The 18,891-nt window shown below is 35.4% G+C and overlaps 1 protein-coding gene across 1 annotated transcript in view; it reads left to right on the plus strand.

Annotated features, from left to right (window-relative positions):
- Nucleotides 1–18,891, plus strand: part of USP34 (ubiquitin specific peptidase 34) — a 184,399-nt gene that overhangs the window by 135,444 nt on the left and 30,064 nt on the right. The window contains 13 exon segments of the mRNA XM_065891660.1: nucleotides 2,009–2,162; nucleotides 3,253–3,331; nucleotides 6,814–6,867; nucleotides 6,979–7,074; nucleotides 9,403–9,467; nucleotides 9,560–9,635; nucleotides 9,727–9,774; nucleotides 10,102–10,167; nucleotides 11,945–12,025; nucleotides 13,896–13,981; nucleotides 14,567–14,735; nucleotides 14,840–14,914; nucleotides 16,060–16,211. Of these exon segments, the coding sequence (XP_065747732.1) occupies nucleotides 2,009–2,162; nucleotides 3,253–3,331; nucleotides 6,814–6,867; nucleotides 6,979–7,074; nucleotides 9,403–9,467; nucleotides 9,560–9,635; nucleotides 9,727–9,774; nucleotides 10,102–10,167; nucleotides 11,945–12,025; nucleotides 13,896–13,981; nucleotides 14,567–14,735; nucleotides 14,840–14,914; nucleotides 16,060–16,211 (1,201 nt within the window).

The following is an 18,891-nucleotide window of genomic DNA, read 5'->3' on the forward strand; positions in this document are numbered from 1 at the left end:
TGTTATGGTAAACCACAGTAATAGTAGCACAGATGAGAAAGCATACCAACCAGTAGGGTTGGAGAGAAGCACATGGCGATAGAGTTAGTAGAACTTGGTGATTGAATGAATAAATGAATTGAACAAAGTTATTGAACATCTATCCACTATTTAATTTTCTATTATAGTAATAGGAATATAGTGACAACAGAGAACAAGGTCTCTGACCCTATGAAGCTTACAGTTTAGTCAGTCTACTACTAGAGGAAGGAGGAGAAGTCAAGAAAGGTTTCTGGCTTGATCAGTTAGGTGAATAGTGGGATCAGTATTTCAGGATCTCAAGAAGGAGGGAGTGTGGTCAGAAGTATTGAAAACTAAATAAAGAAAAGGAACAGTTCCAGTGAGACCATGAGGGAAAATTATCTAACATGTTGAAGATCTCTGGTCATCAGACCAATTTAATTTGGGTGTTGCAGTAGGAAGGTGGATTGCAACGAATTTAAAATGGCACTTGGTTGGTAAGTAGTTACCTCCAAATTGCTATTATTACGTCCATAAGACCAGTGATTTTCGAACATCTGTGTGTATGTCCCAAGGACCATGATGAGGAATGGAAATAGGTGAGAGGAGAGAAGAAAGCAGAATAGGGCCAGCTCATACCTTTTCCATTCTTCTTTAGCCAAGAGAAGTTCCATTTTACATAAGAGTCCTGGCAGTGTTTTGTTTGTATAGAAAGTTATGCTGATGTAAATTTTTAAGATTTGAAGAGCCACCATATTATAAGATACAAGAAAGAGAACCATATTTTAATCTTTATACTGCATTGCCGGGCACTTAATGAGCATCCAGTAAATGTTTTACTCTCACTAAATGGGAGCTGAGAGGTATAAACAATGAGTGTGGGCTACTCTTTCAAGAGAAGAACATATCTTTCTTTGAAGAGAGAGGATGGTGACTGTGGCTGTGAGGTGATACAGGGTTAAGGGAGGGAACTTTAAAGTTAGAATTGCAGTATGTTTAGAAGTTACAGGAAATGAGGCAGAAGAGGTAAGTTTGAAAATAGAGACAAAGTTAAGAAGTTGGCATTGTATATATACATCCTACTTTTTAGAACATTTTCAAACCATTTGTAAAATTATAGCAAGACTGCGTAGTAACTGCTTCACTGTATTTTTCATAATGTCTCCATGTGTGGAAATAGCAAAAATTTATGCCAAGATAAAGGAATTTATTAAGCCACAAGTGATGCATTCAGCGTCAGATTCTAGTACATCCAAACTCCTCAGTCACTGCTCTGACACTCTCAGCCAGTTCCTCCTCTTCACCTAATTGTTGCTTCAATTTTCAGGTTAGACTGTGCACTCAGGTTAACCAAATCTGCTCTCACTTATTTGCTTCTGATTATACCTTTCCTTTTGTGATGATGGAAATACAGATCATACATGTTCTGGAGTTTTTTCTTAATATCTCTTGTAATAACTTTTCAAATTGAAATCTCTGTGGGTGGGAAGTATATGTTTTGTTTATTTTGTTTCTGTCTACATAAAGCTCCTAATACACAGTGTTTTCTATTAACTGGGAAAACAGTTGGAAGCATGCTGCCAGTACAATGCTCCATGTTCCTTAGCATGAGACTAACAGGCATAAATATGTTAATACTTTTCAGATCTTGCGTTTGCCTGCTCCTAATAAAGGTAATACAAAATGCTTCATTCAGATTTATCTATTTCAAAAGGAAGAGCCAGATTAAGCAAAAAGAATATATTTTACATTTACATATTACATGGAGATTGTCCCTAGTTATGCACTGACACATAGTTGTTTTTCCAGTGATTTGTATAAATGCTCCTTAAAATTGTAGGCTATGAATGGTGAATGACTAGCATATAGGATTGTTTTGTACCTATTTGAATATATAAAGTATCTGTGCCTATTTCTGTGCATAAAGTTTAGTATATAAAGTGATTCTAAGATGTCACTGTGTGCAGTTTTCAAAATTATTGCCATTATTTTATGTAAATCATTCCAGGTTTTAAGGAAGTCAGTGATCATTCAAAAGACACAGAGAGCTATGAGTATGACTTGATAGGAGTGACTGTTCACACAGGAACAGCAGATGGTGGACACTATTACAGCTTCATTAGAGATATAGTCAATCCACATGCTTATAAAAACAATAAATGGTGAGTTTTAAATATTTTATTCTTGGGATTTAAAAAAATGTTTTTTCTTCTGTTTTTAAAATATAAGCTTATGATAGTTTTCTCTTGAGATAGTTTTCGGATTTTAGTTTTCTAAAAACTTTATAGTTCGGAAAGGGGGCACATAAAATGTTTAAATGAAAGCTTTCAAAAGACAATATGAATCCATCCTTAAACTTCATACATCTCCAGACTTGAGAATTTGATAAATTCTCGCCTAAGAAAAATGAACACACTCAAAGTTTTGCACACAACTTTAGATTCACAGATAATATTGCACCTTCCAAATCTTACCTACCTGTGTTCACTTATTCCAGAACTGTTTACTTAATGCCTTTTATAGGGTGGCCACAAAGTCCTTATGTATTCCAGTTAGAAAATAACCTGCATACTCAATTTTCTTCACCTTACCTTTCCCTTCTGACACACATTCTTTTTATCATCTTTCATCAAGTTAATGGCTGGAAGTCATTCAATCAGTCCTTAATAGCTGGTTTTTGGTCCTCGGATGTTGTTGAATAAAGTCTCATGTATAGAGACTATTGATGTGCTAGACATTGTTCTAAATATTGGGGATATTGCTGTGAACAAAGTGTACATTGGTAAATTGATCTGCACTTAATAGAACAGTTTCGTTGAAATATTTCTCACTCTTTAAACCATCATATCCGTGGTATCTTTACTTTTTTTTGTCCATTTGAATATAAATTTTGAAATGGCATCTTTATCATTGTAAGTTTTCCAAGCTCTTAATGTTTTCTGTCCGATAGCTTTACATGTTAGAAAGTTATGCAAACTTTTTATTCCTTGCTTTTATGAACTCTTTTGTTACTCCCAGGTTATGAATAGATCTATCAGATTTTAAGGTGGTTATGAGTGTGTTGTGAAATTATATTCCCAATTTCTAGTGGATTAGAATTGCCGAAACAAGAGCTTAGTTAGAATTTACCACATATTAATAAGTTTGATCAATATTTGTAATATATTAGAATGTAATCTAAATATTTTAAAAAGAGGCACAATACAGATATATTACATATATACTTGATCAATACTATATGCTCTGCTTTAGGTATCTTTTTAATGATGCTGAGGTAAAACCTTTTGATTCTGCTCAACTTGCTTCTGAATGTTTTGGTGGAGAGATGACGGTAAGTTTTATTCAAAAGTTATAAATGGTTCATGACTTTCTAAGTGCTTTGCAGTATCATAAAATCCAATAGCAGAGTCATGTAACTTTCTCTTAATTCCTATAATTAAATCTAAAATGTTTTTTTTGTTTGTTTAGTATAGCTTAGTATGTTTGGAGCATATACCAGACACTGGAAGATATTTTTTTTTGAAAATATATTTTAAATTACTATTTCTTCAACTGATTAAGAGGGTCTGATTAAGAAGGGTTAAGACTTACAATTGAAAAATAATAGTATAGGAATTGAATTACATTTCCACAAGACATCATGATTAAATAAGTTGTTTACTTAAATGCTTTGGGATTAGAACAGAAAGAAATTACTCTATTGAATACTTTATTGAGTAAGTACTTACTATGAGAAATCTTTGACAAGGAAGTTGGCTTAAGCTAAACTTTAAAGATTGTTCCTTTAGTGCTTTCAATAACAGAGGCAACAACCTAGTTATTACTAGTGACAGGATAGAAAAAGATTATCTGTTTTGTAATTATCAGTTAAGATATAAGAAAAGACAATTAGGTTGGAGTAGTGTTATAATAATTTCACTTCTTTATATGCAGTTTACCCTAGTACCAATTTTCTGAAAACTTTAAAAATAGCCTGTTGATTCTCACAAGTATTAAAAAGTAATTTCTATTTCATAAAGAAGCTCAGATAAAGTTATATTTCCCTTTAATAGCCATGTTTATTGTGAAATAACTGGTCACATTCTGGATTTTAATGAAAAGGCTTTCCTAACTGCTCTTTGATGCTCTTATGTACTATTCTGAATAGAAAAGGAAAATTAGACAAATTCCTAACACTTGGAAAATGAGTAGAAGAAGGAAGGAAATAATGAGTTACCATTGAAGCCATAACTAAACCTATTGCATCTCTAGATGTTATTCCTAGAATATTTCCTCAAAAAAAAAAAAGAAAAGATAAACAAGTAAACAGTGCAAAACTCTTCTTTTAAAAGGTAGTTTTTCAGATTGCATGCCCACTTTATTAAGTTTTATATATTTGAAGAGAAATTAAGGAAAAAATCCCATTCACCATTGCAACAAAAAGAATAAAAATCCCTAGGAATAAACCTACCTATGGAGGTAAAAGACCTGTACTCAGAAAACTGTAAGACACTGATGAAAGAAATCAAAGATGACACAAACAGATGGAGAGATATACCATGTTCTTGGATTGGAAGAATCAATATTGTGAAAATGACTATACGACCCAAAGCAATCTACAGATTCAATGCAATCCCTATCAAACTACCAATGGCATTCTTCACAGAATTAGAACAAAAAATCTTACAATTCATATGGAAACACAAAAGACCCCGAATAGCCAAAGCAATCTTGAGAAAGAAAAATGGAGCTGGAGGAATCAGGCTCCCCAACTTCAAACTATACCAAAAGGTACAGTAATCAAGACAGTATGGTACTGGCACAAAAACAGAAATATAGATAAATGGTACAGGATAGAATGCCCAGAGGTAAACCCAGGCACATATGGGCACCTAATTTACAACAAAGGAGGCAGGAACATACAATGGAGAAAAGACAGCCTCTTCAATGAGTGGTGCTGGGAAAACTGGACAGCTACATGTAAAAGAATGAAATTAGAACACTACCTAACACCATACACAAAAATAAACTCCAAATGCATTAAAGACTTAAATGTAAGACCAGACACTATAAAACTTTTAGAGGAAAACGTAGGAAAAACACTCTTTGACATAAACCACAGCAAGATCTTTCTTGACCCACCTCCTAGAGTAACAGAAATAAAAACAAAAATAAACAAATGGGACTTAATTAAACTTAAAAGCTTTTGCACAGCAAAGGAAACCATAAGGAAGACAATAAGACAGCCCTCAGAATGGGAGAAAATATTTTCAAATGAAACAACAGACAAAGGATTAATCTCCAAAATATAAAAACAGCTCATGGAGTTCAATATCAAAAAAAAACCAAACAATCCAGTTAGAAAATGGGCGGAAGACCTAAATAGACATTTCACCAAGGAAGACTTAGAGACAGGCAAGAGGCACATGAAAAGATGCTCAGCATCACTAATTATTAGAGAAATGCAACTCAAAACTACAATGAGGTATCACCTCACGCCGGTCAGAATGGCCATTATCAAAAAAGCTAGAAACAGTAAATGCTGGAAAGGGTGTGGTGAAAAGGGAATCCTCCTACACTGCTGGTGGGAATGTAAATTGATACAGCCACTATAGAAAACAGTATGGAGGTTCCTTAAAAAACTAAAAATAGAACTGCCATATGACCCAGCAATCCCACTACTGGGCATATACCCTGAGAAAACCATAATTCAAAAAGAAACATGCACCAGGGCTTCCCTGGTGGCACAGTGGTTGAGAGTCCGCCTGCCGATGCAGGGGACACGGGTTCGTGCCCTGGTCCAGGAGGATCCCACATGCCGTGGAGCGGCTGGGCCTGTGAACCATGGCCGCTGAGCCTGCGCGTCCGGAGCCTGTGCTCCACAACGGGAGAGGCCACAACAGTGAGAGGACCGCATACTGCAAAAAAAAAAAAAGAGAGAGAGACATGCATCACAGTGTTCATTGCAGCACTATTTACAATAGCCAGGACATGGAAGCAACCTAAATGTCCATTGACAGATGAATGGATAAAGAAGATGTGGCACATATATACAATGGAATATTACTCAGCTATAAAAAAAAACGAAAATCAGTTATTTGTAGTGAGGTGGATGGACCTAGACTCTGACATACAGAATGAAGTAAGTCAGAGAAAAACAAATACCGTAGGCTAACGCACATATATGGAATCAAAAAAAGAAAATGATACTGATGAACCTAGTTGCAGGGCAGGAATAAAGGGGTAGGCATAGAGAATGGACTTGATGACATGGGGTGGGAGGGCGAAGCTGGGGCGAAGTGAGAGTAGCGTCAACATATATACACTACCGAATGTGAAATAGTTGGCTGGTGGGAAGCAGCAGCATAGCACAGGGAGATCAGCTTGGTGCTTTGCGATAACCTAGAGGGGTGGGATAGGGAGGATGAGAGGGAGGCTCAAGAGGGAGGGGATATGAGGGCGGGGATATGGGGATGTCCGTATGCATATGGCTGATTCACTTTGTTGTGCAACAGAAACTAACAAGGTATTGTGAAGCAATTATATTCCAATAAAGATTTATTTAAAAAGTAGTTTTTCAGATTGCAAGTCCATTTTATTTAGCTTTATATTATTGATGGCAAAGTACCTTAAAAATGTTTTGAATCTTTTTTTTAAAGTACTACTCCTATCCAAAAACTGCTATTAAAGATTTTTCTGCATATAATGCTATTTGAGAACTATTTACAAAGTTGCTATAAAGTATAAAATAGCTATTTATGAAGTATTTTATATATAAATATAGCTGAGTGTACCCATTTCTTAAAGAAGGAAAACTTTCATTTTTTTAAACAGACCAAGACCTATGATTCTGTTACAGATAAATTTATGGATTTCTCCTTCGAAAAGGTAACCATTTCTTTCATGTATAATTGTACATTGTTTTCTGACTTCCATGTTATCTACTTTTATAGGTATACTATGTCAAAATGAAAATATACTTTTTTTTCCCTCTTAAAGACACACAGTGCTTATATGCTGTTTTACAAACGCATGGAACCAGAGGAAGAAAATGGCAAAGAATACAAATTTGATGTTTCATCTGAATTACTAGAGGTATGAGTTAATTTAACTTTAGCAGCAATTTAAAAGCATGTTAAGTATTTATGCAAGTATTAGTTCTAGAATATAAAAGCAGGCTATATAAACAACATCATTAGTATCTGTAATCCGAGGTAGACCGTAACCCTGTTCACAAATAGTCTCGGTAATACTGACATACAACAGGTGAATGTAAACTGAAAGAGGTTAAAGGGAGTGGAAAACAATTATAGTAACACTGAAGAAAAATAAGAAAGGTAAAAATGGTTGATGGAATAAGCTCAAGCTCACAATTAACTTGTATGGTTGGTGATATTCTTGGATTGGGTGGTAGGACTGTGAATGTTCCTTTTCTTACGCTTCATATTATACACAAGTGTACAGTGTATTTTAAATGCATTTAAAATATGTATTATATATATTTTAATATGTGTCTCATTTGTAGTAATGAGCTCTCTTCGTTTCATAATGTAGTTACGTGATAATGTTAGGGGTTTATAAAAAGTGTGCACACTCAATGTATGTTGTGTCATTGTTGTAAACTGACTCGGCCAAAAGTAAAAAAAATAAATCTCCAGAAAGGTATACCTGATACAAGTGTACTCTTCCATGTAGACAATTAAACTTTTACTCTCTGACTGATTGATATTTGCACTATTGTGGTCAAGTCTTAAAACTGAGTGGATTTTGTTCCCCAAACACTTCTTTTTTTTTTTTTTTGCGGTACGTGGGCCTCTCACTGCCATGGCCTCTCCCGTTGCGGAGCACAGGCTCCGGACGCGCAGGCTCAGTGGCCATGGCTCAAGGGCCCAGCCGCTCTGCGGCCTGTGGGATCCTCCCAGACCGGGGCACGAACCCGTGTCCCCTGCATTGGCAGGCAGACTCTCAACCACTGCGCCACCAGGGAAGCCCCCCAAACACTTCTAATGGTATCTTGCCTACCTGTCATTTACTGATAAAGAGCCAAGAATATTATCTTCTTCCAAACCCTCTAAATTAGGTTTACCAGCAGAATTAGATGCGTCACTAGATGCCAAGCTATTAAACTCACCTATTTATACAAAGATTTATTTCAACTGCTATCATAATAGCAAAATAAAATAGATTTTAATCATTATGTGCAAGACTTTGTGTCCCCAGGGTATTCAGATGTACACCATGTTGTAGATGAGGACCCAACGGTATTTAAAGATAGCCACCCACATGTGAAATAAAATGAAATTTTACATAAAACCTTAATGATGTACAGTTGGCATTTGAACAACACAGGCTTGAACTGCGAGGGTCCACTTACACATGGTTTTGGGTTTTTTTTTTCAATAAATACAGGATCTATAAGTAAACATGAATTTCTTTTTCGCATTGTTTTCTTTTTTTTTTAATTTTATTTATCTTTGGCCGCGTTGGGTCTTCGTTGCTGCACGCAGGCTTTCTCTAGTTGCAGCGAGCGCGGGCTACTCTTCATTGCGGTGTGCAGGCTTCTCATTGTGGTGGCTCCTCTTCGTGGAATACGGGCTCTAGGCACGTGCGCTTCAGTAGTTGTGGCTCACAGGCTCTAGAGCACAGGCTCAGTAGTTATGGCGCATGGGCTTAGTTGCTCTCTGGCATGTGGGATCTTCCGAGACCAGGGCATGAACCTGTGTCCCCTGCATTGGTAGGCAGATTCTTAACCACTGTGCCACCAGGGAAGTCCCTTATTTTGCCAATTTTTTTTTTTTTTTTTTTTTTTGTGGTACGCGGGCCTCTCACTGTTGTGGCCTCTCCCGTTGTAGAGCACAGGCTCTGGACACATAGGCTCAGCCGCCATGGCTCACAGGCCCAGCCGCTCCGCGGCATGTGGGATCATCCTGGACCGGGGCACGAACCCGTGTCTCCTGCATCGGCAGGCGGACTGTCAACCACTGCGCCACCAGGGAAGCCCTATTTTGCCAGCTTTTAAACATAAACCTGTCTTTCATAACCTGTTGTTACCAGAATATCAGCCTACCATAGTTTTCATGTATGTTATCAATGTTAACATAATTTTATTCATGATATATTTGCTCTTCAGACAGATGGGATTTCAGAGTTCTTACTTTCAAAATTTTAATAAATAAATTGAAAAAAAAAAAAAAAAGAAACAACCTGATTGCTTGAGGTAACCAGATAAGTAATGATAAATTGGATTAGGTTTAGTAACTACTTCCATATTCCATTTACCTGGAAAAAAGTCAACATGAATTTAAGTGCATGTATACTTTTTGTTTCTTCTAGAGCAAGTCTTATTTTGTCTAATAAAAATATTGGTAAAATGTTATGAAGCAAATGCTTTCTGATGTCTAATGTTAACATTTTTTTCTTCAGTGGATTTGGCATGATAACATGCAGTTTCTTCAAGACAAAAACATTTTTGAACATACATATTTTGGGTAAGCTTGGCAGATTTAGTAAGATTTTTTTGTTAACAGTTTTAAAAAATCTTATTTCGTAAGAATTTTAACCTATTGTTTTCAAATTCTAGGTTTATGTGGCAGTTGTGTAGTTGTATTCCCAGTACATTACCAGATCCTAAAGCTGTGTCCTTAATGACAGCAAAGGTAATATATGTATAGACTTAGGTAATTTCTTCAAAATTGGTGACTTTAAAATAATTAAATCTTTTTTGCTTAATTTTATCTTTTCTTGCAGTTAAGCACTTCCTTTGTCCTAGAGACATTTATTCATTCAAAAGAAAAGGTATGTGTTCTATTTCGTAAACTTTTGTGCCATTCATGTCATTTTTCATATCTTTTTTTTTGGCTGCGTTGGGTCTTCGTTACTACGTGGGCTTTCTGTAGTCGCAATGAGCAGGGGCTACCCTTCATTGCGGTGCGCACCCTTCTCATCGTGGTGGCTTCTCTTGTTGTGGAGCACGGGCTTCAGTAGTTGTGGCTCGTGGGCTCTTCCCGGACCAGGGCCTGAACCCGTGTCCCCTGCATTGACAGGTGGATTCTTAACCACTGCACCACCAGGGAAGCCTCAGATATCACCTAATACCTTCAGTAACTTCTTTTTCTTTTTTAGCCCACAATGCTTCAGTGGATTGAACTGTTGACCAAACAATTTAATAATAGCCAAGCAGCTTGTGAGGTGAGGTGAATGATTCAACAAACAATGCATAGCTTAACATTCACTTTCTTGTTTTCTTTTATTCTTAACTTAGATGATATAACAAAATTGTTTTATCTATTATAAATCATAGGAAGCCAGTGTAAGTTGTTCCTAAAATTACTTGATTGCCAAGAGAAATTTATAATTAATGTATCAAATTCATTACATTGATTAAATAATTGATTTTTAAGTTACTTAAAAATCCTTAGGTTCCCCCCCACCATGTATTGGAAGGAAAAAGTATAGAAAATTCAGAACTGTACCAGTTATTTCTTAACTACTTTTGCATGCTACTAGAAAATACTGAAAAATGCATATCTCCCTTCCCCCTCTTAGAAAAAATGCATATATCCCAGTAGATCAGTTTACGTCCTATTTTATCTTTTCCCATATTACATTATAAGAGAGACATACATCCCTAAGGATAGTATGCACACAGGTAATAAACACTTAGCCATATTGCCATCTTACTATCATTTATCATTTGTGATGATCTCCCGGAGTGGTGTGTGCCTTTCTAGGAATGCAGGTCTTATAAATTCCCAGAAGTGGGAGACAGCAGCATAGTGTACAATAGATGAAATTAGTTGAAGATATTTTCATATGTAGAAGGTTTTTAGAACGATTATTTTTTAAAATTTTTTTCAGTCGGTTTGTTTGAATTAGTATTGAAACAAGGTCCACATTTTGCTTTTGTCTTGTAAATCTCTTTTCATCTATAATACAGTTGACCCGTGGACAACACGGGTTTGAACTGTGTGGGTCCACTCATACACAGATTTTTTCAGTAAGTACGTACACTACCGTACAATCTGTGGTTGGTTAAATCCGAGGATGCAGAGGAACCTAAGATACAGAAGGTCAACTATGGGACTTGAGTATTTGTAGATTTTCGTGTATGCTGGGGCTCCATACCAAGGAGCAACTGTAGTTACCTTCTTTTTTTTTTTTTCCCCTCTGTACCACATTCTCATTTGTTCTGCAGGATTTTCCACATGCTGGCTTTGATCTAGTGCATCCTTTGGGTGTTATTTAACATATTCCTCTATTCCCTTCCCCCCTCATGATTTTTAAAAAACTATTCAGTAAAAACAAAAACAAACAAACAAAAAAAACTGTTCAGTAGATGCAGAAGCTTGATTAAGTGAAATTTTTTTTGTTTTTGTTGTTTTTTTTAATAAAGTTGTGACTTCAGTTTTTTCACTAAGGATTTGCCTCTGGAACTCTGTCAAGGAGTTAAAATTCTCTACAGTTGTCAGTAATTATGTGTGTGCATAAATAGGCAGTACAGTTCAATAGAGGAGTTAAATATGTGATTAAGAGGTATCTTGAAATTAATGGGAAATTGTCTTAGCGTAAAGAAGAGTGTTTTTTGTTATCGACAGAACATAAATTGGTTTTAAACAGAAAGTTTATCATATTCAGATCATATATTATTAATAGGAACAAAAAATTCTGCAATGTGACCTTTATGAAGTCTAAGAGGAAAATAGTATTTGACTTTATTAAGAACTGCAGGTTGTCATCATGTAGGTTCTACACTATAATGTAAATGACATCCATGGAATTCTGTATTGAGATGACCTTGATTATGACTTTAGGCATTTTAGATTTTACACTTTCTACCAATTGAAGAATCTTTTTTGGTAAGAATTTAAAAGAATTCAAATGTCAACTAGAATTAAAATCTTTGTGTGATTTTTATCCCAATTGACAAGTATTGATTGAATGTTAAAATCACACTATTTACTTACAGTGGTTTTTGGACCGCATGGCTGATGATGATTGGTGGCCAATGCAGATACTAATTAAGTGCCCTAATCAAATTGTGAGACAGGTAAGAAAAAATTTATTTGGAAAAGAAGTGTCTTTCAAGTTAATTGTTCTGAATTTGCCTGTGAATATATTTTAACCCAGCATTGGAAGTAATTTGAAAAGATCGACCTCTTATCACAAAAGTCATTTTGCTCTTATTTTCACCAGCTTCTTTTGGCAAATCAGCTATCATTTCCAGTCAAGTGATTAAAATCATTCACATTTCCTGGTTACAGGAAGATAGCTATAACTGCCTATTTTCTCAGATCCTACTTTGATGTATGAGTTGTACTGATTCTTTTTCAGATCCTTAGGTATTCTAACCATGGTAGGGTACTGTAATGGCCTTGAAAGTTAAATGAATAAGTGTATAACTTATTTCTGTGACAGATTCTCAGCTGTCACATGAATCAATTTATTTTTCATAAATCATTGGAAAAATTAACAAGGAAGAAAAATACATATGCATTTATGACACAAAACTAAAAATTTAATCTGAAATATGCTACTTTCAGTTATAATTGAGATACAATTCTTATATCATAAAATTTAGCAAAACTTTTCAAAGTGTAAAATTAAGTGTTTTTTAGTATATTCCCAAATATGTGACCATCATCTACCTAATTTTATAACACCCCCAAAAGAAATCCCATACTTATGAGCAATCACTTCCATTTTATCCTGTCCATTCTCTTCAGCCCCTGGCCACCATTAATATACTTTCTGCCTCTGTGGGTTTGCCTATTCTCACCATTTCATTTGAATAGAATCACACAGTATGTGGTCTTTTGTGACTGGCTTTTTTGATTTAACCATGTTTTCAAGGTTTACCCATGTTGTGACTTGTATCTGTACTTTATTTCTTCTTATTGCCAAGTAATATTCTATATACCAAATTTTGTTTATCTTTTCAGCAGTTGATGAACATTAGTGATGTTTCCACTTCTTTGCTGTTTTGAATAACACTGCTATGAACATATGTGTACAGATATTTGTGTGGACATGTGTTTTCAGTTCTTTTGGATATATACAGAGGAGTGAACTGCTGGGTTGTAACATTCTTAGGGACTACCAAACTTTTTTTCATGATGTCTGCACCAGTTTACATTCCCACCAGCAATCTGTGACGGTTCCAGTTTTGCTACATCTTCTTCAACATTTGTTTATTGTCTTCTTAATTTTAGCCTTTCTAATGGGTGTGAAGTAGTATCTCATTGTAGTTCTGGTTTGCATTTGCTTAATAATAGTAAACATCTTTTCGTGTGCTTATTGGCCATTTGTATATCTTAATCCATATTTTTTGGATAAACTTAAATTGCATTTCCTTCTCTTAGTCATTGAAATTCTAATAAGCAGCTGTCCTGCCCCACTCCACTCTTCTGAAAGAGATGGATGCCAAGTTTTCTTTCCTCTGTATCTCCACTAGTAAAGGAGGTTTCATGAAGCTTTGTATTTGGTAATCTCTATTACTGAAACCTATAGTTTGTTTTTGCTTTTTCCCTTATAAAATTGTTTTTCAAGCTAACTCTACCTTTTATCTTCAGTCTGTAGTTGAGACTCCAGGAAAGCTTTAGAATGTCAAAAGATAATCTGTGGGCAAAATATAAATGGGTAGGAGGTTTTTTTTTTTTTTTTTTCCAGTATGCGGGCCTCTCCCGTTGCGGAGCACAGGCTCCGGACGCTTAGGCTCAGGGGCCCAGCCGCTCCACGGCATGTGGGATCTTCCCGGACTGGGGCACGAACCCGTGTCCCCTGCATTGGCAGGCGGACTCTCAACCACTGCGCCACCCGGGAAGCCCAGGGTAGCAGAATTTTTAATCGTGTTCATTTTGCAGTGTCTTTGTTACCTGATGTGAGTTGACTCTTAGGTTGTCCTATCTTTTCATCTATAGATGTTTCAGCGTTTGTGTATCCATGTGATTCAGAGACTTAGACCTGTGCATGCTCATCTCTATCTACAGCCAGGAATGGAAGATGGGTAAGAAGTATACCTTTTGAACTGAACTTTTTTATTTATTTATTTAACATATTTATTTAACATATTTATTTGGCTGTGCCGGGTCTTAGTTTCATTGCAGCATGCAAACTCTTAATTGCAGCATGCATGTGAGATCTAGTTCCCTGACCAGGGATCGAACCCGGGCCCCCTGCACTGGGAACACGGAGTCTTAGCCACCAGGCCACCAGGGAAGTCCCTGAACATTTTATTTTTAAGTTTTTTGATGATCTGCCTACGAAGTATTTTTAAATATCCACACTGAAATATTTAGGTTCTCCTATTTAAAAATAATCTGTAATAATATAAATCAAGAAGGAATACTTTTGTTTTATTTTTATTTAATTGCATTTTCAAAATCCTCTACAAGTAACTTTGACTTAGTCTTTTTGTTTTGATTTCAGCGAGACATGATAACTGGAATCCAACTTTTTGTATTATTGTAATTCGTATTCATTATTGCAAAGATGAAAGAGATAAATTCAGGTTTTTAAAATATTTCTCCTCCCAAAATATCTATCCCCAGACTTCATACTTTTTCTAAGATGTATAAAATTGTGTTTTCAGGTCTGATGACATGGATGCTTCAGTAGAAGATATAGGTGGTCGTTCATGTGTCACTCGATTTGTGAGAACTCTGTTATTAATCATGGAACATGGTGTAAAGCCTCACAGTAAACATCTTACAGAATATTTTGCCTTCCTTTACGAATTTGCCAAAATGGGTGAAGAAGAGGTGAGGCTATATCTTGTTTATTTCTGATATTATGTACTTATTTTCAGTATTTAAAACTTAATTGTTTTTATATTATATTTTTAAATCAATATTTTTATTTTTAGAGCCAGTTTTTGCTTTCACTGCAAGCCATATCTACAATGGTACATTTTTACATGGGAACCAAAGGGCCTGAAAATGTAAGTACGGTTCTGTCTCATATCAGGGATTTAGAGCCATGTTTTCAAGTTTGCATCATAGAAAGATACTGGATTCCTTTGAAGTCCCTTCCAGCCCTGATATTAAATGATTTTAAGGGTCTAAGTTTGGTTGATATTTTTAATGGATATAGCAAGAGAAGAAACAGTCAAGGGGTAAATTTCATTGGTATGGCCCTGGATCAAAGCAAATAAATTTAGGCAAAATGGCCATCACCTGCTTTAGGGTCTTACAGTAGCATTTTGTGTTTTGGTGAACATTTTTGCTGGCCATATTTTTAAAGCCCTTTGCTATATTAAGTCTGTCAGTCTTCCAAAAATTCAGTTCATAATATTAAAACTATTACATCAATTTTGTGTTGTCTGTAATGACCACATTGGATTGGATGCTCTATTTGCTCTATCTTATTTAATCCTTGTTGTAACCCTAAGAGGTAAGTACTGTTGTTATCTCCATTTTACAGATGGGGAACTTGAGGCATAAAGAAGTTAACTTGTTTTAGATCACAGTGAGTTAGGCTTTGATCCTTGGTTAGACTCCCGAATGAAACTGTTAGCCACTGTGCTGTAATGGTTCTCCAAATACGTACTGTTATTATCTAATTTCAACCTAGATGGCTACTTATTTAGACCGCTTTTCTTTTGCTTTGTTAGATCATAAAATCTTTTCAACGTTGCATTTCAAACCCCAAATGAGTATCTCTTTGAAATACCTACTGTTTGGATTATCTGAAAACTGCAAATATGGATTCCTTAATTTGTGTAACTGGTATTTTTATTAAATATGAAATACCATTTTATCATACTCATATAAATTTTGTTCCTAATTTATCTTCCAAAGAGCTTGCCTATAAGAAAAAAAATTATTATTAAAGAATTTATATCTTTAGGTAAGGTAAATACAGTATTGGGAATTATTGTTCTTTACAGTTCTGCCTATTAAATCTAGAATTGTCCTGAATGTGGTTTAGACTTTTAAATAAGGTTAGGCCTTTGAGTGGTTATTTTTCATGATACATGGTCCTGCCACTGTCTACCCTGCATTGTTGTGTGAGACAATCAAGCTCTTTTCTCTCAACATAATGTTAGAAAATAATATATTAAAAATGAATTGTGTTATGTTCTAGCCTCAAGTTGAAGTGTTGTCAGAGGAAGAAGGGGAAGAAGAGGAGGAGGAAGAAGATATACTCTCTCTGGCAGAAGAAAAATACAGGCCAGCTGCTCTTGAAAAAATGATAGCTTTAGTTGCTCTTTTGGTTGAACAGTCTCGCTCCGAAAGGTGAAATGTTTCAACATTCAAAATGCTTAAAGCATGTTTGATTTTATTCTTTTTACATAATTGTTTTACCATTATTAACTCAGTAGTTTTTGTTACTTAATTCCTTTTAAATAATAACAACACTTTCCATCAACTCTTGTAGCATAAGTATTTCGATCCTTTGTACCAAACTCTTACTTTGCCTGAGTCATGTTAGAAATATACATTGAAGAAATTTACAGTAAAATATCTAGCAAAATTATATGTGCATTCATCCTTTGACCTAGCAACCCCACTTCTGGGATTCTGTTCCCAAAACACCAAAAGATGTATGTGCAGTGCTGTTTATTGAAGCAGTGTTTATAAACAGCAAAAGACTGAAAATGTCCACAAAGATGGTACAAGTTGAAGAAACAGAGCATCCACTTGATAGAGGACTCTATAGCAGAAAAAAACCAGGCAGTATGGACTGTATGTGTACCACCGTGGAGAGTTCTTTAAGATACATATCACTGAGGTGAAAAAAAAACAAGGTGGACAAAAGTATATATAGTATGCTACTTTGGTTTTTCTTTTGGCCACGCAGCATGGCTTACGGGATCACTGAGTCCTAACCACTGGACCACCAGGGAATTCCCTATAGTATGCTACTTTTTAAGAAGGGGAGGCTGTGAGACACAAAGTGAGTGAGAGAGAGAGAGAGAGAAGAGTGTGTGTGTGTGCGCGCACGTGTGCAATCAAGCCACATTATTCATGGATCTCCGCTTTGTGAATTCTCCTACTTAAATTTATTTGTAATCCCCAAATCAGTACTTGTGAAGCGTTTACAGTGATTTGTGGATTTCAGAATGTACAGAGTGGCAAAAAATTGGAGTTGACCTGGCACACACTTCTCCAGCTGAGGTCAAACATGGTGACACTCTGCCTTCTTGTTTCGGTGCTCAAATTGTAAACAAATTTTTGTTTGCAATATATGCCACATTTCTCACATTTATGCTTTTTGTTGGTGATTTGGCTGTTTAAAAATGGTCCCAAGCATAGTGCCAAGTGCTGTCTAGTGTGTTCCTAAGCTCAAGAAGGCCATAATATGCCTTAAGGAGAAAGTACACATTAGATAAGCTTCATTCAGGTTTGAGTTACAGTGCTGTTTGCTCTGTATTCAGTGCTAATGAGTCAACATTAAATCAGGTGTCTTTAAACAGAAACACACATTATGCAAGGTAACATATTGATCTATTGATGAAAGTGTTATGACCAGAGGTTCACAGGAACCTAAGTGTATGTTTTCCCTATGAGCAGTGATTCAGTGTTCACTAATTCAGTGTTCGCAGCTCTTTATAGAACGTAAGTACTACAAGTAACAAGAACTGACTATTTTTCTAATTGAAGACTAAATTTTTAAAAATAAATGTTAAGTTTCCAGTGGTTGGGGGAGGGGAAAACAGGCTGGAGGGGACAGGAATGAAGGTTTGACTTCTTTGAATATAGTACACTGTTTTGTTTTTTAGATTTATCTTTGGAATCATGTAAATGTTTTCTATAATTATAAGTAAATTAATAAAATGCAATCCCTAAAAATCAAAAGCAGACTGAAATAAATGAGCCTAACTGTATATTGAGTTGGTGACATAGCCACTGGAGAGGAATTAAAGTGACTTTAGAACACATTGATTTAACTGTAATTTTTAGTGGGATGTACCTGAAGGACAAAAAGAATTGTAAAATTATCCTCAAGTGTTTTACTAATTATATTGTGAGTAGTAGTATAATTAGAATTATTATTCTGAAACTGTATTATAGAATAAAACAAATAGATAATTGTTAATGTCATTAGAAACCAAGATTTTCAGAAAAAGAAAAGAGAAATACAAATATAAAATTGTAGGATGTTTACATAACTTCTTCAAAACTAAATTTGAATTTGGGAATATCAGTAGAGTTCATGGTATATTTTGTCTTAAGCAAACAAAAAATGTATTATGTATCTCCATTTTCTGAAAAGGCCTACAAATCCTCTCCAACCCAAAAATCAGTGAGTGACCCTGGCATCTAGATAATATTTCCCACTGAAAAAAATCAAGGTTCCTTGAGAAAATGGCCAATTCCAGGTCTTGGGCAAGAAATGAATGGGAAGCCTCGAACATTTTGTCATTTTGGAAAGCAAGGAGGCTATCAAAGACTACTGAGGTCATGTTAAAAGGTCTCAAGAGTCAACTTAAGGAGGTTTCTACTGGTTACAGATTGGACAACTTGAACATCAATAATAGTAATAACAACTGCAAGTGGACTAAAACACATCATGGATGTTTACATCCATGAATTCATAATGATACCTAAAGACAAAATTTTAAAAATTATTGACAACTTTTGGAGTATATTAAGAAACCAAGTAACAATTTTGGAAACTTATTAATAAAGGAACAATATCAAGTATTTATCTTACCTGCAAGAATTATACTTCATGGCAACCAAATGGTAAATGAGAGAGATGTTCATCGTCATAGAGGTATTTGAGCTAATAAATGAGCAAGTAATGCTGGAATTAGGATATCAATATTTTGCATCCCAAATGCAATAATGGATCTAGGAAATGATCATCATGGGCTGAAAACATTACAAAAAGAGGGACAGCTTTTCATTGTGTGCCTCCTAATGAAAGTTCACACTACCGTTTATTAAGGTATTCTTGATTAAAAAGTCA

This window comes from Phocoena phocoena, chromosome 14, assembly GCF_963924675.1.
Source record: "Phocoena phocoena chromosome 14, mPhoPho1.1, whole genome shotgun sequence".
NCBI lineage: Eukaryota > Metazoa > Chordata > Mammalia > Artiodactyla > Phocoenidae > Phocoena > Phocoena phocoena.